This window comes from Lontra canadensis, unplaced genomic scaffold, assembly GCF_010015895.1.
Source record: "Lontra canadensis isolate GAN:19392208 unplaced genomic scaffold, GSC_riverotter_1.0 scaffold125, whole genome shotgun sequence".
Classification (NCBI taxonomy): Eukaryota; Metazoa; Chordata; class Mammalia; order Carnivora; family Mustelidae; genus Lontra; species Lontra canadensis.
In genome coordinates, this window is record NW_022631119.1 from 2,547,776 (window position 1) to 2,575,251 (window position 27,476).

The 27,476-nt window shown below is 40.8% G+C and overlaps 1 protein-coding gene across 4 annotated transcripts in view; it reads right to left on the reverse strand.

The window, feature by feature from the left end:
• Positions 1 to 4,282: 4,282 nt before the first annotated feature.
• The window catches only part of ZNF565 (zinc finger protein 565), a 34,871-nt gene continuing 11,677 nt past the window's right edge, over positions 4,283 to 27,476 (reverse strand). The window contains exons 2-7 of one of the 4 annotated variants that reach the window (XM_032842116.1): positions 24,978 to 25,142; positions 23,031 to 23,117; positions 18,835 to 18,884; positions 14,943 to 15,069; positions 14,156 to 14,251; positions 4,283 to 6,984 (exon numbers count right to left, since the gene is read on the reverse strand). In XM_032842116.1, coding sequence (XP_032698007.1) covers positions 5,714 to 6,984; positions 14,156 to 14,251; positions 14,943 to 15,069; positions 18,835 to 18,843 — 1,503 coding nt within the window. In that variant the 5' untranslated portion in view covers positions 18,844 to 18,884; positions 23,031 to 23,117; positions 24,978 to 25,142 and the 3' untranslated portion in view covers positions 4,283 to 5,713. Of the gene's footprint in view, positions 6,985 to 14,155; positions 14,252 to 14,942; positions 15,070 to 18,834; positions 18,909 to 23,030; positions 23,118 to 24,977; positions 25,143 to 27,476 lie in introns of all 4 variants that reach the window. The other 3 variants (XM_032842118.1, XM_032842117.1, XM_032842115.1) reach the window with 3 other exon arrangements.

Sequence of the window (27,476 nt, forward strand, 5' to 3'; positions counted from 1 at the left end):
GCGAGAAGGAGATTCCTTGCTGAGCAGGGAGCCCAACTCCGTGGTGGGGGCTGGGGGGGATCCATCCCAGGACCCTGGGCCCACGGCAGACATTTAACCTAGTGGGCCACCCAGGCGCCCAAACAGACAGGATTTTAAACAATATTTGCTATTTTATTTCGTTCAAACCACTTTAATTCTTTTTATGTTCTTTCCAATATATTGCAATAATGCTGGTGATGACTTTTGTTTTGCTGGTCATAATAATTTCCTTTGGAGTCCTTGAATATGTTCCATATGTTCAAACATATTATTTCCCCCTGTACTTTCAATGCAATCCATTAAGAATGCCGAGAGTAACAGTTAAATGTGCCAATTTTTGTTTGTTAAATAGCAGCTTTAAAAATATTTGCCAAACGAAATTACTTTCCTAGGAAATGTGTATCTCATTACTGAGTTCAGTTGACCTACTTAGTATTGTCCCTTAAAATTCAGGGTGGCAGCTCCAATCTTTGAACAAAATATATTCTTTCTTTTTTTTTTTTAAGATTTTATTTATTTATTTGACAGACAGAGATCACAAGTAGGCAGAGGCAGGCAGAGAGAGGGAAGCAGGCTCCCTGCTGAGCAGAGAGCCTGATGTGGGCCTCCATCCCAGGAGCCTGGGATCATGACCTGAGCTGAAGACAGAGGCTTTAACCCATTGAGCCTCCCAGGCGCCCCCAAAATATGTTATTTCAAAAATTCAGCTATTTGTGATGCCTGGGTGGCTGGGTCAGTTGGGAGGCCCACTCTTGATTTCGACTTGGGTCACGATCTTGGGGTCCTGAGGTTGAGCCCTGCATCGGGCTCCGTGCTCCGTCCTTGGGATTCTCTCTCCCTCTCCTTCTGCCCCTCCCCCCCACTAAAAAAAAATCATTTATTTTATGAGCTTTATTTAAACAATTCTTGCTGCATTTTCTTTTTTTTTTTTAAGATTTATTTATTTATTTGACAGAGATCACAAGTAGGCAGAGAGGCAGGCAGAGAGAGAGGAAGGGAAGCAGACTCCCTGCTGAGCAGAGAGCCGGACGAGGGGCTCCATCTCAGGACCCTGGGATCATGACCTGAGCCGAAGGCAGAGGCTTTAACCCACTGAGCCACCCAGGTGCTCCTCTTGCTGCATTTCCAAAGCCATTTGATGAGATTCGGAAGAATCTCTTTAAGTGCCAGAGCTTTGTTATATGAAGAATTGTTCCTACAATTCTGCCAACAATTTAATAGCTCTTCTGTGTTTTTGGTTATGCTTGTAGGTCCATCGCTTGTAATTCCTTTTATAAATTTTCCAGTTTAATATATACTGATTAAGAATGGCTTTTTCTAATCCTATCAGTGTATTCGGTCTTGTGAATATAAAGTTAGATTTAAATACAGTTAAGCCTCCATAAAGTTATCTTGCCTGATACATAACATTTGTGGTAAATATTGTGCAGCGTGGAGTATTAGTGCTCTAAGGAAATAGACGATCAATTCCATGCCAGACTTAATTGCCTAAAAAGAATTGTTATATTCACAAGAATTCACAAGAATTGGGGTGCTGGGTTGTTATCAAATAATAGCCTAGATTTCATAAAATACAGTCTTATCACGGAGAGGTAGAGTTCCTAATTTATCAGTTAATTTGTCCCTGAAAAATTATGCACATCATTAAATATGCCAAAACAGAATAAGAATATATTGACTGATATCTTGTCATGCCAGATGTAAGTAAATACAATCAAAATAAGACTTCTTGGGACGCCTGGGTGGCTCAGTTGGTTAAGCAGTTGCCTTTGGCTCAGGTCATGATCCCAGCGTCCTGGGATGGAGACCCATATCGGGCTCCTGCTTGGCAGGGAGCCTGCTTCTCCCTCTGCCTCTGCCCGCCACTCTGTCTGCCTGTGCTCGCTCGCACTCTCTCTCTCTCTCTCTCTCTGACAAATTAAAAACAAAAATCTAAAATAAATAAAAATTTAAAAAAATAAGGACTTCTTCATTAACACTCAAAGCACACTTAAAATATTGAGCTGAGAACTTTGATCTTTTTCTTGGTCATGTTCAAGGTGGATGCTTAACTGACTGAGCCACCCAGGTGCCCTATGGGCTTATTCTAAAGTACCTCCTTTTGGTACTCACAAAAGGGATGTGTGTGTTCCAGATATGTCCTAGTGGAAAAGCGAACTAGATTTCAGAATTATCAGGGAGAGAAAGGCCAATGATAGTCCCTGGGTGTCTGGCCTGGGGAACTAGGTGGGCAGTGGGGGGCCATTCACCAAGAGGGAGGACAGTTAGAGGAACTTAATTATGGGACTAGGAATGGCTCAGTTTAGGCATGCCTGCAATTAACTAATTTTGAGTGGTAACATGTTAAATTTTCCTTTCTGATTCTAGATATTCTGTGTGCTGGAAACACTGCTAGGTGTACCTTCACATTTAAATGTTCAGGATAACTCCATGGTGTACTACTATGAGCTACAAACTGAAGCTTAGTAGGGCTCGGCTATCCTCATCTAGCTAGTGACAGAGTTTAGACCTGGATAAAGCTACCATTTTAAACGTGGAAGATAAGGTACAAGAAATCTTAGCTGACAGCCTGTTTCTGGCTTGAGAGATCAGGCAGACTATTTTTAAACTTTAAATACATCGTTGCACAAGATGTATTAGAAATATGGAAGGAAAAGAGGATTTTTTATTATTATTTTTTTAAGATTTTATTTATTTATTTGAGAGAGAGACAGTGAGAGAGAGCATGAGCGAGGAGAAGGTCAGAGGGAGAAGCAGACTCCCACGGAGCTGGGAGCCCAATGCGGGACTCGATTCCGGGACTCCGGGATCATGACCTGAGCTGAAGGCAGTCGTCCAACCAACTGAGCCACCCAGGCGTCCCGAAGAGGATTTTTAGAGCTATATGGAAGGGAAAGTGGCATTATAAATCTGGTTGTAGACATTACACCGGAGATGTCTGGGGGATTTCTAGGTGGAGTAATTAATAAAGCAAGCTGTTGCATCATTTTTTAAAAAAAGATTTATTTATTTACTTGAGAGAGAGAATGAATGAGAGAGAGAGAGAGAGAATGAGAGGGGGAAGGTCAGAGGGAGAAGCAGACTCCTCAGCAGGGAGCCTGATACTGGACTAGATCCAGGGACTCCAGGACCATGACCTGAACTGAAGGCAGGCGCTTAATGACCGAGCCACCCACGTACCCACTGCCTTTTTCTTTTTAAAGGAGTGAAAATCTTTTCTCAAACTGTGATATATTTTAAAGATTCATACTGAAATATTTATGGGTGAAATGATGTAGCTGTGTTTTATTTCAAAACTGACATGAGGGTGAGGAGTGGGTGGGAATACAGATAAAAAGAGACTGGCCATTAGCTGATGATTACTGAAGCTGGTGATGGGGGGGGCACGAAGGTATATAAGAAGATTCTGTGTGAACAGGAAGTTTCAAAACTATGTATACATTTTGATCTAGCGCTTCCACCTTTAGGAATTTATCTTAAACAGATATCACACATATACAAAAATAACTCATGTGCAAGGATATTTATTATAGGATTGTTTGAAAGCAAAGAATAATGAAAAAAAACTAAACTGACAGGATAAATGATGGAATACACACACTATGCAGCTGGTAAGGAAGAGTAAGGCAACTATGTATGTATTGATATGATCCAATTTCAGGTGTATGGATAAACAAAAATAGCAAGTATGGAAAGTTGCTACCATTTATGTAAAAATCTTATAGAAAGTGTTATGTGCATGTTTACACGTAGGCAAACATAAAAATCAGGAAGTATATACAAGAACTTGATACAGTGATAGGTTATGCAGAGAGAGTGGGAAGGGGCATCAGTGGTGTGGAGTCTGACTTATGTCTGTGTACCAAATCGTAACTTTAAAATATTTATCCCGTGCATGTGTTTTAACTATGAAACCACTTAAAAATGACACATTGAATACTACTTTCTAACCCTTTTTAGGCAGTGACACATGTAGAAAATACAGGTGCCTTGTGAACACTCAGGATGACTGAGAAGATGGATGGCTTCAGGACACAACAGGCCCGCTGCCCCAGACACTGCCTGGGCCGAGGGCATGCTTCTGGAGATTCCCAGATTCATTCACAAACTCTGATCCAGAGATCACTGGGATTGGATCAGGGTTCTTTCCCCCATTATAGTCATCTGGAGTGATATAAAAATTGATGACATAATTAACCCAGAACAGGTGAAATTCTAGATATTCCATTTAGAATGAGCTGCTAACTTTGAAAAGACTGGATTCAATTAGCAGGGATTTTATTTGTATTTATTCTCACCAATGATAGTCATCTACAGTTTGTTTCTTGGGAGCCATCCTTGTTGAATTTTCTTAAATCATAATTTTATTTAGCCTTGAAAATAAACTGGCAAGTTTCTCTCAGTTCTTTGAAGGGGCACTTTTTATGTCCTTCTACAATCATTGATTTATTCGGGTAGTCTATATCTTCGTGAACTTGGATTTTTTCAAAAAAATCTACTCTTTAAATTTCCAAATACATTAAAATCATGCATAGTAGCTATTTAAAAGGAATATTTATATTCCTTCCCTATTCATAATGACAAGTTTTTTTTCTAGATCAGGGTTATTAATTGTTGATTTTCTATTGTTAGATAAATAACCTTCATATTAAGTCTACTGTTGTTTTCTTTTTTATCATTTTTTGTTGTTAGTGGTCATTCTTACTGTGATTTGGGTTTATGTGGTTATTTCCCTCTAATTTTTAGAGTTGACCATTGATTCAATGTGCTTAGTACGTAACTGGCAACGAGTAGGTGCTAGAGATCCACGTTTGGAGAACAAAGCCCCTACCTTCAATCCTTGGGTTGACAGGAACACAGCTTTGGCTACACTGAACTGGTTTTGATTTGTAGAATTTTCTGATTGCTTTCGAAGTTATACTTGAAGGTGGCTTGAGATGTCTCAGTGGGCAGATTTCTTTTGGCCACTCTTCTGTTAATTTCTAATCTGGTGACTTTCTAGCTTTAAATATCATGAAGACCTCATGATAATTATACTTGATTACAGTTTTCTAGAATGAATTATCATAATAGGTGGTTATGAAGGCTTTTTGATATTTGACACACTCATAAGGTCCTCCTCTCACAGGAACTCCTTAACACTAATACCATTATTAATTAATAATGTAACTAATATTTGTTGAACACAGGCTTTATATAAAATATCTGATAGTCCTCAGGAAATCTCTATTAGGGCTATAATGATCACTGCTTAAAAATAAGTAAAGTGAGGAACTGGAAGACTGCGTTATTTGTCCAATGCTCTACAGTCGGTAACTGGTGGAGTTGAGATAATGTTAAGTAAGATGTATGTCATGGTAAAAGGCACATTCACAAAATATCTTAATAAGGTCATTTTCTATTAGGAATTCTCAGAGGTTTAACACATTTTGAGTGGTAATAGAAAGGTTTTCTATATTCATATTAATATTTTTTTCAGCGAAGTTTTCTGATGCTTGGTAAGCAGTGAGTGTGAGGCAAAAAGAATTCCCACGTTTATTGAATTTTCTTCTGCTATGAGTTATCCGATGTTCCGTAGTGGAAGTGACAAGTGAAGGTTTCCACATTAATTACATTACATACATATCATCTAATACTGAGTCAGGTGTGAGCTCCACGTAAAGGCTCCTACACCCCTAACATTCCAGGCTTTCTAACCAGTGTGGATTCTGTAGTGTTCGATGAGCTGTGAGCCAAGAATAAAGGCCTGTCCACATTCTCTACATTCATAAGGTTTGATCCCAGGATGAATTCTCTGATGTTCCGTAAGTTGTGAACTACGAATAAAGGCCATTCCACACTCCCTACATTGGTAGGGTTTCTCACAAGTATGAATTCGCTGATGATGAGTCAGTTGTGAAACACGAATAAAGGCTTTCCCACATTCCTTACATTCATAGGGTTTGTCACCTGTATGAATTCTCTGATGCTGAATAAGGTATGAACTACGACTAAATGCCTTCCCACAGTCCTTACATTCATAAGGTCTGTCACCAGTATGAACTCTCTGATGTCGTGTAAGCTGTGCGTGTTGTCTAAAGGCCTTCCCACATTCCTTACATTCGTAGGGTTTCTCCCCAGAATGAATTCTTTGATGTCGAGTAACTTCTGAGCTATGAATAAAGCCCTTCCCACATTCCTTACACTCATAGGGTTTCTCACCAGTGTGAATCCTCTGGTGGACAGTAAGCTGTGAATGCTGTCTAAACGCTTTCCCGCATTCTTTACACTGATAGGGTCTAGCACCTGTATGAATTCTCCGATGAACGGTAAGTTGTGAGCCACGAATAAAAGCCTTCCCACAGTCTTTACATACATAGGGTTTCTCACCTGTGTGAGTTCTTTGATGCAGAATAAGTTGTGAATGCTGTCTGAAGGTCTTTCCACATTCTTTACATTCATAGGGTTTGACACCTGTATGAAGTCTTTGATGGAGAATGAGTTCCGAAGTACGGCCAAAGGCCTTCCCACAGTCCTTACAGTCGTAAGGTTTCTCACCTGTATGAATTCTCTGATGTTGAACAAGGTGTGAAGCACGACTAAAGGCCTTCCCACATTCCTTACATTCAAAGGGTTTTTCACCAGTATGTGTTTTCTGATGCTGAACAAGGTGTGAGCCACGGCTAAATGCTTTCCCACATTCACTACATTCAATCAGTTTCTCACCAGTCTCACTGTTCTGATGTAAAGTGAGGGAAGCACGATGCTCAAAAGTGGGCATGTTTTCATAACTGACTTTTACTTGCTTGAAACAGCATTCCTGAGTTACTTGGTGTCTTTCAAATTGGCCTTTGTATTTCCAGTCATCTCTGAAACTGGAGCCATCAAAATCATAGCATTTAAGGCTTTCCATTATCTCCCAATTGAATGACTCTACTTCAGAAATACCTTTTCGTGGATATTTCTCACACCTGGACTCCAGCTCTGAAGAAGAAGAAAAAGAATACAAACAGTTTTATTCTTTAAAGAAAAATAAAACATTCTATAGCAGATCAGAGAGACAAAATGAAAATCACCTTAAAGGGCGCCTGGGTGGCTCAGTGGGTTAAGCCGCTGCCTTCGGCTCAGGTCATGATCCCAGGATCCTGGGATCGAGTCCCGCATCGGACTCTCTGCTCAGCAGGGAGCCTGTTTCCCTCTCTCTCTCTCTCTGCCTGCCTCTCTGTCTACTTGTGATCTCTCCCTGTCAAGTAAATAAATAAAATCTTAAAAAAAAAAAAATTGTTAAAAAAAAAGAAAATCACTTTAAAAACTCAATGACTGGGCACCTGGGTGGCTCAGTGGGTTAAGCCTCTGCCTTCAGCTCAGGTCATGATCTCAGGGTACTGGGATCAAGCCCCACATCGGGCTCTCTGCTCGGCAGGGAGCCTGCCCCCCCCCCGCCCCCGCCTGCCTCTCTGCCCGCTTGTGATCTCTGTCTGTCAAATAAATAAATAAAATCTTTAAAAAAAACCCCAAAACTGAATGACTTATATAAGTCTCAAATATTGCTGTGCAATTTCTGAAGGGCACATGAAAGCACAAATCTGATGAGAGCTCCCATCGAGCCAGAAGGGATTAAGAAAAGGAATTAAACTGGGGTTTCTCCATTTTTATAAAGATTAGAATCATCCAGTAAGGGGCACCTGGGTGGCTCAGTCCCTAAGTGTCTGCTTCAGCTCAGGTCATGATATCAGGGTCCTGGGACTAAAGCCTGCATCAGGATCCCTGCTTTGCAGGAAGCTTGCTTCTCCCTCTCCCACTCCCCCTGCTTCTGTTCCCTTTCTCGCAGTCTCTAGCTCTGTCAAATAAGTAAATAAAATCTTTAAAAAAAAAAAATCACCCAGCAAGCCTGTTAATATATAAATGTCTGAGACCACCCCAGACTGAATCAAAATTTACAGGAATAGAGAAAAGGTATGTGTGTGCATATGCTTGCCTGTATGTACAAATCTATACATAAAAAGCACATGTATATATTTTAAAAATATGGTATAAGGTTTCTTTCTTTCTTCCTTTTTTTTTTTTTAAGATTTTAATTCATTTATTTGTCAGAGAGAGAGAAAGAAAACACAAGCAGGGGGAGTAGCAGGTAGAGGGAGAAGCAAGCTCCCTGCTGAGCAAGGAGCCCCATAAGGGATTCAATCCCAGGATCATGATCTGAGCTATAAGGCAGCCGCTTAACCAGCTGAGCCACCCAGGCATCCATATATATATATATACATATATATATGTATATATATATATATTTTTTTTAAGATTTTTTTATTTACTTGATAGAGAGATTACAAGTAGGCAGGCAGAGAGAGAGAGAGGGAAGCAGGCTTCCCGCCGAGCAGAGAGCCCGATGTGGGGCTCAATCCAAGGATCCTGAGATCATGACCTGAGCTGAAGGCAGAGGCTTAACCCACTGAGCCACCCAGGCGACCCCCCCTATATATATTTAAATTGAGGTAAGATTCACAAAACACAAATCCCCCCATTTTATTTTTTTTATTATTATTATTTTTTAAAAGATTTTATTTATTTATTTGACAGACAGAGATCACAAGTAGGCAGAGACGCAGGCAGAGAGAGAGGAGGAAGCAGACTCCCCGCTGAGCGAAGAGTCCTCCTGAGGGGCTTGATCCCAGGACCCTGATCCCAGGACCCTGAGATCACGACCTGAGCCAAAGGCAGAGGCTTTAACCCACTGAGCCACCCAGGCGCCCCAATCCCCTCATTTTAAAGAGTACAATTCAATAGTTTGCCATACAATCCCAATGTCATGCAACTATTGCCACTATCTAGTTCCAGAACATTCTCATTACCCCAGATAGAAACCTTGTGCCCCTTAAGGAGTCCCTCACCATTTTGCATTCCCTCCAGTCCCTAGTAATCACTAATGGCACAGAACCATTAATTCTGTCTCTATGAATTTTCCAGTTTCTGGGCACTTCATAGAAAAATAAAGGATCTATGTGGTTTTTGTTTTGTTTTCTTGTTTTTGTTTTTTCAAGATTTATTTATGTTAGAAAGAAAGAGAGAGAGAGAAAGTGGGGGAAGGGGCAGAGGGAAAGAATCTCAAAGTAGACTCCCCAATGAGTGCAGAGCCCGATGCGGGGCTGGATCTCATGACGCTGAGATCATGACCTGAGCCAAAACCAAGAGCTGGATTGAGCCACCCAGGTGCCCCTGCATCTATGTTTTTACCACTTTCCACAACATGATGCTCATGCCATCAAAATGAAAAATCCCTGCTTAAATTTTTCTATAGCCTTCTCAGTGCTTTTCCAAAGTCACTGGAAAAATTCCAATAAATTCCAAAATCATTGTCATGGTTCACAGGCTCTTGGCAACGCGAGTCCCTGCCCATTTTTGTTGTCATTCTCAAGGATAATACATCTTCATATTGAACACTCTGTGATTTCCCCTCTAGGTTCCAAACCACAAGCTTTCTTAAATAAATGTATGTCTTGGGGCACTTGGGTGGCTCAGTGGTTAAATCCTCTGCCTTCAGCTCAGGTCATGATCTCAGGGTCCTGGGATCGAGTCCCGCATCGGGCTCTCTGCTCAGCAGGGAGCCTGCCTCCTCCTCCTCTCTCTCTCTGCCTGCCTCTCTGCCTACTTGTGATCTGTCTGTCAAATTAAAAAAAAAAAATTTAAAAAATGTATGTCTTTTCCATCTTAGACCTCTCATCAGGTTCTTCCATCTATCAAGAATCCTGTCCTGGGCTCTTTGTATGGCTGCTTTTCTCATCCTTCAAGTCTCAGATTAAAACTCACATTTTCTTTTTCTTTTCTTTTTTTTAAAGATTTTATTTATTTATTTGACAGAGATCACAAGTAGAGAGGCAGGCAGAGAGAGAAGAGGAAGTAGACTCCCCACTGAGTGAAGAGGCCTCCTGCGGGGCTCGAACCCAGGACCCTGAGATCATGACCCGAGCCAAGGCAGAGGCCTAACCCACTGAGCCACCCAAGCTCCCTCTTTTCTTTTTTTTTAAGTAGGCTCCAGCATGGAGCCCAATGCAGAGCTCAAACTCACAATCATGAGATCAAGAGTTGGACACTCAACCAACTGAGCCACGCAGGCGCACCAGAAATATAGCCTTACTAGCTATTGTAACCAACCCTAGCATATAATACATTTTAAGTAATGGGTTGTTTGATGAATAAATATGGGATTCTAGAGACAGACCAATAGAACACAATAGAAAGGCCAGAAGAAGACTGAAGTTTATATGGAAATTGAATTTATTATAAAGGTGCTTTTCAAAGGGGAAAAGGATAGTTTTTGTAATAAATAATGGTGGGGCAACTGGATACTCATTTGGAAAAAGGTAAAAGCATATCCATATATTATACCACCATATACCAGAATAAACTCCGAATGTTTTAATGTTAAAAGAAAATAGAAACCATACAAACACTAGGAGGAAACATGGTGGATTACTTTACAAGATGGGGAAACCTAACAATGAAACGATGACTCAAAATCCAAAAGCAACCAAAGCAGACTGGTAAATTCCACTGTGTAAAGGTGAAAAGCAAAAGAAAACAAAAAGCTTGCACATGAACAAAAAACAACAAAAGTAAAATCAAAAGACAAATGAGAGAGGAAAATACTTGAAATTTATATCACAGTTAATAGAATAATCTTCATGATTTATGAAAAGCTCTTAAAAGGCTGAAAATGCTCTCAAAAAATTAAATATACAATTACCATCTGATCCAGCAATTCCACTCCTAGGTATATACTCCAAAGAAGGGAAGACAGGCCCTCAAATACTTGTACACCCTCGGTCATAGCAGCATTAATCACAATAGCCAAAAGGTGGAAAGAACCCAAGTGTCCACAACAGGTGAATGGATAAATAGAATATGGTATATACATACAATGGAATATCACTCATTTTTTTAAATTCTGGTAAGTGCTATAACATGGATGAACTTTGGAAACATTATGCTAAATGAATTAAACCAGCTACAAAAGGCCATATAGCCATATAGTATATGACTCCACTTATACGAGGTACTTAGAATAGTCAAATTTATAGAGATAGGAAGTAGAATAGAGGTAATTGCAGACTGGGAGAAAGGGAAAATGAAAAGTTATCATTAAATGAATAGAGTTTCTATTTGGGATGATGAGTAAAATCTGGAAATGGGTAGTGGTGATGGCTGCACGACATTGTGAATGCAATTAATGCCATTGCATTATATACTTTAAAAATGGCCAAAGAGTAAGTTATATGTGATATTTATTAAAAAACAAATAATAACCTAATTAAAAGCTCCCCCCCACCCAAGAACTAGAATCACTTAGAAAATACACCAACTTAGAAAAGAAAAAGAAAACACACCAACTAAATATCCGGTATGGAATAAACAGTAATGGGCTTCCTAGCAATAAAATATAGAATTCCAGTGGAGTTATACTATATACATTTTTTATTTATACACATTTAATGATCTGTTCAAAAAACATATATATCCATGGTGTACCTGGATGGTTCAGTTAAGTGTCTAACTCTTGATTTGGGCTCAGGTCATGATCTCAGGGTCGTGAGATCAAGCCCTGCACTGGGCTCTGCGATGGGCATGGAGTCTGCTTAAGATTCTCTTTCTTTCCCTCTGTCCCAGCCAGCACCCCACATTCGTGCTTGTACTCTCTTTCTCTCTTTCTCAAAACAAACAAACAAAAAACCCATATACAACCACAGTGAAGGAAACAATCAACAGAACTAAAAGGCAACTTATGGAATGGGAGAGGATATTTGCAAAGGACATATCCAATAAAGGGTTAGTATCCAAAATCTATAAAGAACAGATACAACTCAATACCAAATAATCCAGTTAAAAATGGGCAGAAGACATGAAAATATTTCTCCAAAGAAGACATACGGATGGCCAACAGACACATGAAAAGATGCTCAACATAACTTATTACCAGGGAAATGCAAATCAAAACTACAATGAGGTATCATCTCATACCTGTCAGAATGGCTAAAATAAATAACATAAGAAACAACAAATATTAGCAAGGATGTGAAGGAAGAGGAACCCTTGTGCACTGTTGGTGGGAATACAAATTGGTGCAACCCTTGTGGGAAGCAGTATGGAGGTTTCTCAAAAAATTAAAAATGGAACTACCCTATGATCCAGGAATTGCACTACTGTGTATTTAACCCCAAAATACAAAAACACTGATTCAAAGGGATATATGTACCCCTACAATTTATTGCAGCATTATTTACAACAGCCAAACTATGGAAGAGCCTAAGTGTCCATTGATAGGTGAATGGAGGGGCGCCTGGGTGACTCAGTGGGTTAGGCCTCTGCCTTTGACTCAGGTCATAATCCTGGGGTCCTGGGATTGAGCCCCACATCATGTGCTCTACTCAGCAGGGGGCCTGCTTCCCTTCCTCTCTCTCTGCCTGCCTCTCTGCCTACTTGTGATCTCTGTCTGTCAAATAAATAAATAAAATCTTAAAAAAAAAAAAAAAGAAAGAAACAGCTCAGCTCTCAGAATTTCATAGTACCAGTGCAAAGAAAGTTAAAAGGACACGCAGATCCTGAATAATATAATCAAAAGGGTTAGAGGTAAACAGAAAGGCAAGTGTCCTACCCAAGGAATACTAGTTTTAAATATATGTGGAAAACATTTTGCAAAAATGGAACAACTTGACTTAGTGATGACAATGGAAGAGAAAAGACAGTGGCGTGATTTGTTCTTTGGGCTGAGAAAATACCTGCTAACACAGAATTCCATTCTCATTTAAAATATCCTACAACAGGGGCGCCTGGGTGGCTCAGTTGATTAAGCATCTACCTTTGGCCTGTCATGATCCTAGGGTGTTGAGATGGAGCCCCATACTGAGCTCCCTGCTCAACAGGGAGTCTGCTTCTCCCTTTCCCTCTGGCCCACCCCCCCTGCTCTCTCTCTCTCAAATGAATAAATACAATCTTTTTTTAAAAGATATTTTTAAAAAGATTATTTTAAAATCTAAAAAAATCTATTAAAGAGATTTTTTAAAAAAGATTTTATTTATTCATTTGAGAGAGAGAGACACACAGCGAGAGAGGGAACACAAGCAGGGGGCATGGGAGAGGGAGAAGCAGGCTTCCTGCCAAGCAGGGAGCCCGATGCAGGGCTTGATCCCAGGACCCTGGGATCATGACCTGAGCTGAAGGCAGACACTTAACCACTGAGGCACCCAGGTGCCTCTCACAAAAGAGAATTTTAAGGGTGTTCTTTAGCTAAAGAAAAAGAAATCCCAGATTAAAGTAAATAATAATAATAATAATAACAACAACAGAAGTTGGGGAGTATTCAAAGTAGTCAAAGAGTAAGTATTCAGTATTATAATATGCAATATGTAACATGTATTGTGTATTATAATATTATATGTATATATAATATTATTCAGTTTTATAATACTGAATAAAGATTCCAATATTATCTAGCATGTGCTAATTAATGACACCTGATAACCTTTACTTAGTGGTCACTACTACTGCCTGGTACTGTTCTGGGCTGTTTCACATTATTAATTCTTGTAACACTCATAATAATAAGCACATGAAGAAGGCTCTGTTTTTAACTCATTTGCAGAGGAGAAAGCTGCAGCACAGAGAATCTAAGCAATTTACCTATACACAGATCTAGTAATTGGCAGAGCCAAGATTTGAACTCAGTCTGAATCCCAAGTCAGTGCCCTTAGCCACTATGTGATTAAGAGAATAAATGAATTGCTGAATTGGGTAAAGTGAACTGTTTTAAGAAAATAAGTATTTTTTTAAGGGATGAAGTTACTTGCAAGAAAAAGGATCCAAAGAACAGGTAAAAAGGCAGCCACTAGGGGAGAAGGGAGCATGTTCCTTTTTGAAGTGGGAGGAAACTAAGTAGGAAGAAAGAGGAGAGGGAATCGTGGGGGCAAGGGCAAGGTTCCCTTGGGATTGGATGCTGACAAGATCTTTGCTCTCCGTGTCTTTATGTTTCAGGCCACTGTGCCACAATTTTCGGTATGGCTTGGAGGGAAGCTTCTCAACAATAACTCAAGCTACAGCTCTCAGTCGGCTCGCCCACTGGCTATTATTCCCAATGACCTCCCCCACAGGATCACCCCTCGCTCACCTGGACACCATGGTCCTGTCATATCATTTGTAATCATCCAGGGTTCTCTCCCTTGCTCCAATAAGGAAATGACATCGGGCTTAGAAATGGAAAGTCCTGTTTACAGGAAAAGAAATGGAGCATGATTGTCCTGATCCAAAATTCACACCCGGTCCCTTGGTCACCAACAAAGAGAGACAATTATGAAGGAAGAAATGAGGGAAGGAATAAAGTTGCCCAAAGGATAGGGAGACAGAGGTGCTCATGGAGCTACCCATTTCCACTTCCATATAGCACAAGCAATTCCCCTTGGGAACAGAGAGCAGAAATTCAGCCAGAGACTTGTAAGTCTCCCTAGAAATTCACCATGAAGATAACAGAAGTTCCAGAAGGCTAGACCGGAATCATTTAGAGTAGTTAATTGTAGTGGTCATTCTCCATTTGCCCTCTCCTCCCCTCTCAATCCATTCCTCCCAGTTCTTTGTCCTGCTCTGTGCCCCAGGCAGCTTACCTGTAAGGACTGTATTATCCTGACGTCATGGTTTCTCATTGGGTTTGGCATATGGAAAGTATCAGCAGGAGGCCAGAGGGTAGGATGAGAGAGTTCTGGGTGTTTATGCCTCTCCCTCCCTCCTCTGGCAGGGGAGTTCTGGAAGTGGCTACAAATGCTGCTAGCCCTTCTCCATGACTCCAGCTCTCACCACTGTCCAGTGGCAGTTTTCTCCCTTTACCAGAGGTGGTAACAACCACCGTTGCAGTCCTGGGCGCCTTGTTTCCTGTCTGGCCCTGAATTACACAACATCCTTACCTAGCGAGACCAAGTTACTGAAGTTCTCCAGAGTCACATCCCTGTACAAGTCTCTCTGGGCAGGTTCCAGGCACTTCCATTCTTCCTGAGAGAACTCAATGGCCACATCCCTGAATGTCACCAATCCCTGAAATAGTAAGCCCACGCATTACTAGTAAATGAAAGGACTTTTGTTTTTTTCATTTATTACGAAAATTTTCAAAATATTTCACAAAAGTATACAGAGTAGGATAATGACCCCCTGAATCCATGGCTCTGCTTCAACAATTAACATGACTTTGCAAATTTTGTTTTTTATTTTTTCCCTTCTCTGTGCTTTGTTTTTGTTTTTGTTTTACCCCTGGTGTATTTTGAAGGAGAGCCTACATAGCAAATACCAAACATCATAGTATTTTAGTAGCTAACAGATTAGCCTTTTTAAAAAAAGCATGCCAGCCAGAATATCATTATCATACATAAAATATTTTTTTACAGTTGGTTTGTTCAAATCAAGATTCAAATTAGATCTACGCATTGCATTAAGTGGCAAGGTTTCCTTAAGTCTCTAGAACCTATCAGAGCCCCCAGAAACCCTTCAAAATTTTTCATTGCTATGTATTTTAAAGATTTTTATTTATTTGACAAAGACACAACGAGAGAGGGAACATAAGCAGGGGGAGTGGGAGAGGGAGAAGCAGGCTCCCCACTGAGCAGGGAGCCCAATGAGAGGCTCAATCCCAGGACCCTGGGATCATGACCCGGGCTGAAGGCAGACACTTAATAACGGAGCCACCTAGTTGCCCCTTGGTATTTATTTATTAAAGAAATACTTGAATTAGTAGAACCTCCCACATTGTTACCTTATTGCATCTGCATGGAATGGTTTAAGATGTTCCTTTACTTCTATACTTTCTCTGAAAAGGTAGTTGGATCTGGAGGCCTGATTCACATTTTTTTTTTTTTTTTTTTTTGGAGGGGCAGGAGGCCTTCCTATGGCATCCCTCAGGAGGCTCATAATGACTGATCATACCATTTCCAGCGAGGTTAAAATTGACTAGTAGGGGGCACCTGGGTGGCTCAGTGGGTTAAGCCGCTGCCTTCGGCTCAGGTCATGATCTTAGGGTCCTGGGATTGAGTCCTGCATTGGGCTCATTGCTCAGCGGGGAGCCTGCTTCCCTCTCTCTCTCTCTCTCTGCCTGCCTCTCTGCCTACTTGTGATCTATCTCTGTCAAATAAATAAATAAAATCTTTAAAAAAAAATTGATTAGTAGGTTTAGGTTTTGACAACCTGACTGACTCATCCAGAAAACTGTCTGAAAGATGGAAAGAGAGGAGATGGAGAAGCATATTGTAGGAAGGAGGTGATCAAGTAAGCAAGCAAGCAAGCTAGGTGGGATGCCTATGCCATGAAGTTAGTATAAAAAGCACATTTATTTGACTAAAGGCTTACATGCTTTTGAATATTCCTTTTTTAAAAAAATATTTTATTTATTTATTTGTCAGAGAGAGAGAGAGAGCACAAGCAGGGAAAGCAGCAGCAAAGGGAGAAGCAGACTTCCAGTTGAGCAGGGAGGCTGACGTGGTACTTGAGGGACTGGGGGCAGTGTGCTGCTGACTTTTAGTGCTCTGCATCAGGAATGTTAAGTGTCCCAGTTTATCTGGGCCATGTACCCAGGACAGTCCCATGCAATAAAGAACCGTACTGCTGAGAATGCTGAGAGTGTCTCCACTGAGAAGCAGTTTATTAGACATCATATGCATATTTTTGTGATGGCAAATTTTATAGTAAACGGGGATTTTTATTTCCTGTATAACAAGCACCTTATGTCCTATAAGATGTAATCATCCCATTATTTGGGAGCATCTAAACTTAAACAAGATCTACAAAATCTTTCATGTCTATCATTCTTCACTGTCCACTTTTCCTTGTTCCTGAAATAAGAAAGCTGATGGAGGTGTACCTCAGTCACATAAATGTGGCCCGCAATGAAAACTATTGTTCAACCTCAAAATGGACATTTTATGGTTATTTGTTTCTCATAAATTCCCTGCAAGACCAAAGACCTTTCTGTAACTGAAGTTTCCAATCACAGTCCCCATCCTGAAGGCCTTATAAAATAAGAGATGTCACCACACACTAAGACCAAGACCAACCACTCCAGCTCTGACCATGTTTACATGGCAAGGGTGGGGAGGCTTCTACTGCAAACACCTAGGCTTTGGAAAAATTATAACACCCATTTAATGCTTCTCTAAGCTCTCGAGAAGGTAAGGAAAATTAAATCCCAGGGGTGACAACAATGAGAAAACAATACACACCACACACACATGCAATTCAACACAGAGAGATAAGCAAATATTTCACAGGGGCCACCCTGAAGTCAAACAGTTTGGGGATTAACTTTAGTATGGGACCTAGGACACATATCAAATGGAGTGAGTGGCTATGATCCTCAGTTTAAAGTTGGGATCCTAGAAGAGCTACTTTCTGAAATCCTGGGCTTCAAAGAAAACCTGGTTGGAGAAAAGTAACAAGGAATCATCTGCACTCCAGGTGGGAAAAAAGGATTATCATTAATGATACCATCATTACTACTAATAATCATTTCATTTCCCTTGCCAATCTATAACCTCTGTTTGGTTCCCTAATGACTACCACATGTTAAATTAAGTCAACTAAGATAATTCAATAGGGAAAGATCAGTCTTTTTAACAAATAGTGCTGGGATAAGTGGATATTCATATGCAAAGAATTAAGTTGGACCCCTACCTCATAACCATATATAAAAATTAACTCAAAATAGGTTGTAGAACTAAATATAAGGTTCCAGAGCTAATACTACAACTTTTAAAAAAAAAAAAGGTAGTATAACTTTATGACCTTGGTCAGGCAGTGGTTTCTTAGACATGGCATCAAACACATTAACAAAGGGACAAATAGTTAAAATAAACTTAATCAACACTAAAAATGTTTGTGCTACAAGTGATTCCATCAAAGAAAGTAAAAATCCCAGGATGCCTGGGTGGCTCAGTTGGTTGAATATCTGACTCTTGATTTTGTCTCGGGTCATGATCTCAGGGTTGGTGAGATCAAGCCCCACTTCAGGCTCCATGCTGTGTGGAGGAGCCTGCGCTTAAGATACTCTTCTGCTCCCTCTGCCCTGCCACCCCCTCCCTCTATTGAAGGAAGGAAGGAAGGCAGACAGGCAGGCAGGCAGGCAGGCAGGTAGGTAGGCTGGTCCGTGAAAGAGGGAGGGAGGGAGGGAGGAAGGGAGGAAGGTAAAATTCAAATCACAAAACTGGGAGAAAATACTTGCAAATCTTTTATCTGATAAGGGACCTGTGTCCAGAATATATGAAGAACTCTTATAATACAACAACTTACAATTCAAAAAAGACAAAACAATTAAAAACTAAGCAAAGAATTTGAGTAGTAATTTCTCTTTTTTTTAAGATTCTATTTATTTATTCATGAGAGACACAGAGAGAGGCAGAGGCAGAGGGAGAAGCAGGCTCCCTACAGAGTAGGGAGCCCAATGTGGGACTTGACTCCAGCCGAAGGCTGATGTCCAACCAACTGAGCCACCGAGGTGTCCTTGAGTAGTGATTTCTTCAAAGAAGATCTATGAATGGCCAATAAGCCATTTGAAAAAATGTTCAATACCACTAATCATTAGGAAAAAGTAAATCAAACCCATAAGAAGAGGCCACTTCATACCCTTTAGGATGACTATTACCAAAAAACCAACATAACACATGTTGGTGAGGAAGTAGAGAAACCTCTGGAATGGAGGAACTGGGAACGAGAACGGGGCTCAGCGAGACAGGGAAGTTTCAGCATAAAGAACACAAACGTTCATATGATTTGAAAGGAAGAAAGATTATTTCAAGGATAGAGGTAATTTCAACTTACCTGTGCCATGGCTTCTAAAACTACCTGAGCTGTTCTGATTTCTTTAGATTCTTCTCTTGGATAAGTGCAGAGTCCTGAAAAAGCAGATTAGGGGGAAAAAGGGAAATCTCTCATTAATTGAGCTTGCCTGAGCACTCCTAGATAGAGGACCTTAAAACAACTGTACTTCCAATGTCTCTGCTCTGATTCTCTTGCCCTCCCCCTTGTCCTACCACCCAACACTAATATCAAGAACTACAGAGTTAACAAAACCCAGCCACTCCCAAAACTCTAGGGAAACTAAGAGATGGATCAACGAAGATGTGCTCCAGAACTCACATAGAATCCAACTGCCTTGGCAGGACGGATTCCAGCCTGAACAGTTCCTTTTCATCTTTTTTTTTTTTAATACTTTTTATTTATTTTTATTTTTTAAAAGATTGTATTTATTTATTTGAGAGCATGAGAGAGGAGAGCATCAGAGGGAGAAGCAGACATCCTACGGAGCAGGAAGCCTAATGCAGGACTCGATCCTGGGACTCCAGGATCATGACCCTAGCCGAAGGCTGTTGCCTAACCAACTGAGCCACCCAGGAGCCCTCAACAGTTCCTTGTCTTGCCGATACTAATCTATACTCTATATGGGGCCTAGATGGCTCCCACCTGGTCCAAGGTGATCTTCCTCTGCAGCTGCTACAAGGAGGATCAAAACTCAGACTCACTCACTTTACCCACTAAGGCTGAAGGCTGTACCCACAGGCCAGGAGCATAGCAGCGCAGGTATAAGTTCATTCTCAAGGAGGCCAAACTTTGAGAAAAAGATATCCCTAAACAAAGTCTTCCAGCTTTTCCGGGCTCAACAGGCAAAACCTCCTGGGTACTTCCCTGAATCTACCTCCTTTTTTTTTTTTTTTTTTTTAAGATTTTATTTATTTGACAGGGGCGCCTGGGTGGTTCAGTGGGTTAAGCCGCTGCCTTCGGCTCGGGTCGTGATCTCAGGTTTCCTGGGATCGAGTCCCGCATCGGGCTCTCTGCTCAGCAGGGAGCCTGCTTCCCTCTCTCTCTCTCTGCCTGCCTCTCTGCCTACTTGTGATCTATCTCTGTCAAATAAATAAATAAAATCTTTTATAAAATTAAAAAAAAAAAGATTTTATTTATTTGACAGAGAGTGAGAGAGTGAGTGAGTACACAAGCAGGGAGAGCAGCAGAGGGAGAAGCAGACTCCCTGTTGAGCAGGGAGCCCAACAGAGGGATGGATCCCAGGATTCTGGGATCATGACCTGAGCCGAAGGTAGACGTTCAACTGACTGAGCCACCCAGGCACCCCTACTTCCTCCTTCTAAGTCCAGAAAGAAACACCACCTACACCAGAGGCTTCATCAAAGACTCCAACCTTGGCTGGGCTCACCAGACAGGAATAAGAAAATCACAGTAAAAGGTATCTTACAAGCACATCTGAATACCCAGAGTACTGACCTGAATGGGAACTCAAATTCTAGAAGGCTCTTGGGCCAGTACTCCTAACTTTCCATCTGTTACCACAGAACATCACTTCCTCACTGGTTGGTATTTGCTAAGACTGGAGTTCTGTGAAAAATCACCTGTACCTCAAAGTAACAAGAACTCTGGGATTTTAAGGAGGGGAGTAAGGCTGGTTTAATCAGAGGTGCAAGAAGCTTCCTACGGTTTGCGGATGGGTGGGTCAGAAGGAAGACTAACTTACTCAATGGCAGTGGTGTCAAGGAAAATGTCCTGTAAGTTGAAGAATATGAGTTGGAACTTAAAAATCAGAGAATTTCATTAGGCAGAAAAGGTACAGAAGAATATTCTGATCGGTGAAAGGCAATGACAAAAACAGTGGACCAAAGTATTTGGTGTATTATTTGGAATGAGTTCTATAGTTTGGGGAAAGGTCTAGACCAGTGCTATCCAACAAATCTTTCTGCAATGATGGAAATCTTTGTATCTGTACTGTCAATAATGAAGCCATCAGCAATTAAAAAGTGCCTAGCACAACTGAGGGATTGAATTTTTTTCCTGAATTTTAATTAAATTTAAATTTAATTAGTTCTAGAATCTAGAGGAAGATAATGCTGGAGATGACATCAGGGGTTGGAAAATGAAGACAAATGAATGAAATAAGATAATAATGAGGGCAAAGACCAGGTCTCATCATCACTGTGACTGGCACTCGCCACAGTGTCTGAGGAGAAGGGTCCAGTGAATACTAACTTAAATATAAATGTTTGCTTTTCACCCAGTAAGGAATAGAAGGCCACTGAAGAATTTACAGAGGGAAGTGATAAGGCCAATACAGCCAGATTCTTTTAGTGGAGAGAAGCAAAATTGGAGTCAGAGAGACCAACTGAAAGGTGCTTATAACTTTTGTAAGCAAAGAACCTGACCCGGGATAGTGAGAGTGGAAATAAGGAGAAAGGGTATAATTTGAAGATGTAGAGAAGTAAAATCAACAGGCTCTGGCATCTAATCAGAGATGTAGGCAGAGAAAGAGAGAGGAGTCAAAAATTCTTTCAGATTGACTGAGATCCTATCTCAACTGGCATGGTTCTAGGTGTGAGATAATAAATCCAGTCCCTGTCCCAGTGCATCTCACATTCTAATGGAAAGAGACAATAACCAACTGATACACTGACACTGATATTCCTATTTAGATATCAGGTGGCCAAAGTCCTGTGGAGAAAAATTAAGAAGAGTAAGAGGATAGGGAGCTTGGGGGAAGGAAGGGTGGCTCAAGAAGGCTTTTCATTGAGGTGATATGTAAGGACAGACTGATTAGAGTGAAAAATGCAGGTATCTGAGAGGAGTGCATTCCTAGATTAGGTAACAGCAATTGCAAATGCCTCAAGGCAGAAGCAGGCTTTCTTGAATTAAAGAGACTAGGGTGGCTGGAATGGAGTGTGCAAGAGAAGGAGGGTCAGAAGCTCACTTGGGTGAGAGGTAGCTGGAAGCTGGGTCACATGGGGCTTGTGCACCACAGTAAGAACTTTGGTTTTTTACTCTTTAGGAAGACAGGAACCACTAAAATGTTTTAAGACAAGGAATGGTATAACCTGATCTACACTGACAAGGATCACTCATAGAAAGTGAACTAAGAAGACAAGGGAGGAAGCAGGGAGACAAGTGGACGGTTACTGCAGTAACCCAGGCAACGGGTGAGGGGGCTTGTACGAGGTGGTGGTGGGGGAGAGGTGATGAAAACTGACCAGATTAAATATTCTCTGAAGGTAGAGCTGGTAGGATTTGCTACTTTTAGTTATGAAAGCAAAGGAAAAAAAAAAAAAAAAGGAAGAAGAAGAAGCCACGATGACACTAAGCTGTTTGGCTTGAGTAAATGGAAGTATGAGGTTGTCATTTTATAACACAGAGAAGCGTGAGAGGAGCCAGTCTGAATAAACCAATTATGAGTTGTGTTTTAGACCTTGAGATTACTATTAACCATCACACACACAGTGGGTTTTGGTTTCTAAATGCCTAACAAGGCAATGTTAGCAGAAATTAAACTAGGTATGTCCTCTGATGAAGCAATTCCATAGCTGAGACTATCTGAAAGACATGTGGGGGCTACATGATGGAGACACTGCTGACATCGGAAACAACTTGGAGAGAATTTAAAAGGAGGACTGATTAAATAAATAAATTACAGTATATTCACACCATAGAAACAGAGTTGCCATAAAATGAACAACACGTATACTTGCTCATGTTAAGACATCAAACAACTTTGGGTGAATAAGGTAGCTAATGAAACAGTATGTACAGTGTAATCCTATTTTTATAGAAAGAATATACCTATGTTCTATATACACATGTGTGTGTGCCCATAAGATAGACTGAAAGGGTTTTCAATTACATTTTTCAACATTTGTCTCTAGGTGTGTATCTACAAAAAGAATCTTTTTTCCCCTATATTCTCAAGTTTTTCCTTAAGCATCTATTTTATAATCACAAATAATAGAATATATACCTTCCTCTTCATTAGGGGGGTGAATTGTAAAAGGAAATATGCATGGAATGATTTATGAGTGACAGTGAGGTGCCTTTGGGAACTTAGATGCTGAAGGAGCTTGATTTCCTCCATTAGTTCTAGAGCCTTTGAGAGGCTTGTTCTCAAACAATAACTTAAAGTTCCTGACTTCTCACAGGGAAAGTGAGCTTTCACATGAAAACCTTCCATTTCCCTTAGTCTCCTCACTCACCTGTGCACAGAGCTCTTGTCAACCCTCAATCCGGGATATCCTCCTTGCTCGAAAAAGAAATCAGGCTTAATTTACAGAAGCAACTTCCTACAGATAGAGAAAGAAATGGGTCTCAGCCAGTGTTGTAGACATTAACTGAATTACTACTGTTTCACCATTATCCAGTTTTTCCTCTCCTTTTGGGCACAGAGATGACATTTTCCAGACTTTATGGCAAGGCCATAAACTGGTTTTGGCCAATGGAATCTGAGCTAAGGTGATGAGTGTCCCTGTCCCTTCATTCTGAGGCACTGGCAAGACTGCACAATTCTCCAGTCTTTTACTCCCTGATGTGGTAGCCTAGGGGACTGTGTGTCAGATGGTACAGCTATAGATTGGTGGAGTCTGCTTTGGTCTGGGACCCTGCCTATACTAATACACATTAGACATTCAGCATGATCAAGTTAATAACAAGTTACTCTGTAAGTCCCTGAGATTTGGGGGTTGTTTGCTACTACAGCATAACAGCCTATCCTAACTAATATTATGACCATATAAAAATTCAGACTCTGGCCTATGGTCGATGTGAGAAAGAAGAATTTTTTTAAAAGTCAGAGGAAGCTTCAGAATAACAGCGCAGGGGGGCCTGGGCGGCTCAGTGGGTTAAAGCCTCTGCCTTTGGTTCAGGTCATGATCTCAGGATCCTGCGATCGAGCCCCCGCATTGGGCTCTCTGCTCAGCGGGGAGCCTGCTGCCCCCCCCCCCCCCCCGCCTCTCTGCTTACTTGTGATCTCTGTCAAATAAATAAATAAAAATCTTCAGAAGTAACAGAGTAGTACTGGTTCATTTCCAACTCTATACACTTCAAAGAGATTTTTCACACTGTATGAAATCTTTCATGTTGTATTGTGTTTTATGGATGTAAACATACTTTTTTCTAGTATAAACATCAACCAAAAATCATTACAATAAGAGATTTATATATTCTCAGGCAATATTCAGTATTCTAAGTAAGACAAGAGCAGATAGGTTAAATTAATGAAAGATCTCTATAGAATAGTAATTCTTAGTACTCACAAATTTTGTAATGTAATACTTAACATAAAAATGTTTAGGGTAGGGGCGCCTGGGTAGCTCAGTGGGTTAAAGCCTCTGCCTTCAGCTCAGGTCATGATCCCAGGGTCCTAGGATCGAGCCCCACATCGGGCTCTCTGCTCGGCGGGGAGCCTGCTTCCCTCTCTCTCTCTCTGCCTTCCTCTCTGCCTGCTTGTGATCTCTGTCTGTCAAATAAATAAATAAAATCTTAAAAAAAATGTTTAGGGTATGATTAAATGAAAAAAAAAAAGCAGGTTACAAAAAAGCTGGTCACCATGGGATCCTATTTGTCAAATATAAAGATATATCAATACATGGGGCGCCTGGGTGGCGCAGTGGGCTAAACTTCTGCCTTCGGCTCAGGTCATGATCTCAGGGTCCTGGGATCGAGCCCCGCATCGGGCTCTCTGCTCAGCGGTGAGCCTGCTTCCCCCTCTCTCTCTGCCTGCCTCTCTGCCTACTCGTGATCTCTCTCTCTCTGTCAAATAAATAAATAAAATCTTAAAAAAAAAAAGATATATCAATACAAACAATATAGACAGACAAATTAGATGAAAAATATCTAGGGAGTTTTATCCTTTAAGATTACTTTGGTTACCTCTGGGCTATGATTTTCAATGTTCTTAGTTTTACTTAAGTGTATGTTTTTTCAATAACTATGTTATTAATTTTTAAATTTTTTTGTTGTTTTTTAAAAGTTTTATCTATTTAAGTGATCTCTACACCCAAAATGAGGCTCAAACTCACAGCGCTGAGATCAAGAGTTGCATGTTCTCCCAACTGAGCCAGGCAGGCGCCCCAATTTTTAAATGATTTGTTAGGTCTGGTAAATGTAAGCTATTCCCAAATAGCAATGAAAAAGAAAATACTTACTTTTCTTTTTTTTAAACAATCTTCCCTTGAACATGAAATAACAGCTTAGGATGTTCTAAAATCAGTTATATTTTCACAGAATGGCTTTTGTTTTTGCTTTGTTAGCTCCCGGTAGTTGCAAACTTCTTGATTTGGTAGCTATATTCATGTGTGCTGTAGTTGAGCCTGGAAAGAATGAAAAGTCATTAGGGCCATGTCCTACTTATGAGCAGTGCTTCCTTCCAGCTCTTCTTGTCAGGTGAGTCTGCTATGTTTCTGCACTTGCCCAACTATTCTCCAAACAACTACAAACTCATTTCGGTCACACTTTGGATCTCTGATGACTGAAAACTGCAAGTCCTGTACAGGACTCAAGAAAACTAATTCCCTTCACAGAGCTTTTATGAGATCAATTTGACTTAGACATCACCTGACATGACAATGACTGCTCTGGTCATACAAGCTATTTCCTTTTTATGAAGTCTCACAGCATACTATCAGGGTAAATAGTGCCCTTTATCATCCTTTACTTTGAACATATGTATACTAGTTTTATCTCTCCTATTTCAGCATTTTCACTTTAAAAGTAAATACAGGGGTGCCTGGGTGGCTCAGTCAGTTAAGCTCCAACTCTTGATTTGAGCTCAGATCATGACTGAAGGCTTGTGAGCCTGCTTAAGGTTCTCTCCCTCTTTCTCTCCCCCCCCCCCAAAAAAAGAAGTTAAATAGAGACTATAACATTTATTTAAAAAAATTTTTTTCCTCTTATGTAATCTCCACCCCCAATGTAGGGCTCGAACTTACAACCCTGAGATCAAGAATCACATGCTTGGGGTGCCTGCGTAGCTCACTGGATTAAGCTTCTGCCCTCGGCTCAGGTCATGATCTCAGGGTCCTGGGATCAAGCCCTGCATTGGGCTCTCTGCTCAGTAGAGAGCCTGCTTCCCCCTCTCTCTCTGCCTGCCTCTTTGCCTGTTAAATAAATAAATAAAATCTTAAAAAAAAGAAAAAAAGAATCATGCTTACTGACCGGGCTAGCCAGGTGCCCCAAGACTATAAATTTTATTTTATTTATTTATTTTTAATTTTTTAAAAAGATCTTATTTATTTGACAGAGAAAGATCACAAATAGGCAGAGAGACAGGCAGAGAGAGAGGGGGAAGCAGGCTCCCTGCTGGGCAGAGAGCCCAATGCATGGCTCCATCCCAGGACCCAAGGACCATGACCCAAGCCGAAGGTAGAGGCTTAAACCCACTGAGCCACCCAGCCACCCCTTATTTTTAATTTTTTAAAAATATTTTATTTATTCATTTGAGAGAAAGACAGAGAGAGCATGGAGGTTGGCAGAAGGAGAGGGAGAGGGACAAGCAGCCTCTCAGCTGGGCACACCTAATACAGGGCTTGATCTCAGGACCCCAAGATCATGACCTGAGCCAAAGTCAGTTGCTCAACTGACTGAGCCACCCAGGTGCCCCTTAAGACTATAAATAGCATTTTGTCTCCTTGAGTTCTAGATTAGGATTTTGCATCTTAGCAAATTCTTAATAAATGTCTAATGTCCCAAAGGAATTCATTATAAAAATACATAAAGTGGGTGAACCATGAGAGACATGGACTCTGAAAAACAATCTGAGGGTTTTCCGGTGGGGGAGTCGGAGGTTGGGGGAGCCAGGTGGTGGGTATTATGGAGGGCACATATTGCATGGAGCACTGGGTGTGGTGCATAAACAATGAATTCTGTTACGCTGAAAAGAAATTTTAAAAAAAGGGCGCCTGGGTGGCTCAGTGGGTTAAGCCGCTGCCTTCGGCTCAGGTCATGATCTCAGGGTCCTGGGATCGAGTCCCACATCGGGCTCTCTGCTCAGCGGGGAGCCTGCTTCCCTCTCTCTCTCTCTGCCTGCCTCTCTGTCTACTTGTAATCTCTCTCTGTCAAATAAATAAATAAATCTTTAAAAAAAAAGAAATTTAAAAAAAATACATGAAGTGGTATACACAAAAATACTTTTGGGAATAGCTCATTACAGAATTACAGAAATATAAACACTCTTTAATAGACAATAAAATGAATAAATTAAGGCACACCTTGATAATGATATACTAAACAGTGATTTTAAAATACAACAGTACCAGGGAGCCTAGGTGGCTCAGTCAGTTAGATGTCTGACTTCAGCTCAGGTCATGATCTCAGGGTCCAGGATCATGCCCAGTGACTAGCTCAGTGCTCAGCAGGGAGTCTGCTGTCTCTCTCTCCCTCTCCGTCTATCCCTCCCCAATGCTTGTGCTCTTGCCCCGCCCCCCTCAAATGAATAAATAAAATCTTAAAAAAAATACAACAGTACTACTATGGTCAATGAATTATTAAATAAGGCAGGCAGGTTATAGGATTTATATATAAGTGATATCCCTCTATAAAATCACACAGAAAAAAATATTTGAAATATATCCATCAAAATATTAAGAGCATAATGGGGCACCTGGGTGGCTCAGTGGGTTAAAGACTCTGCCTTCAGCTCAGGTCAT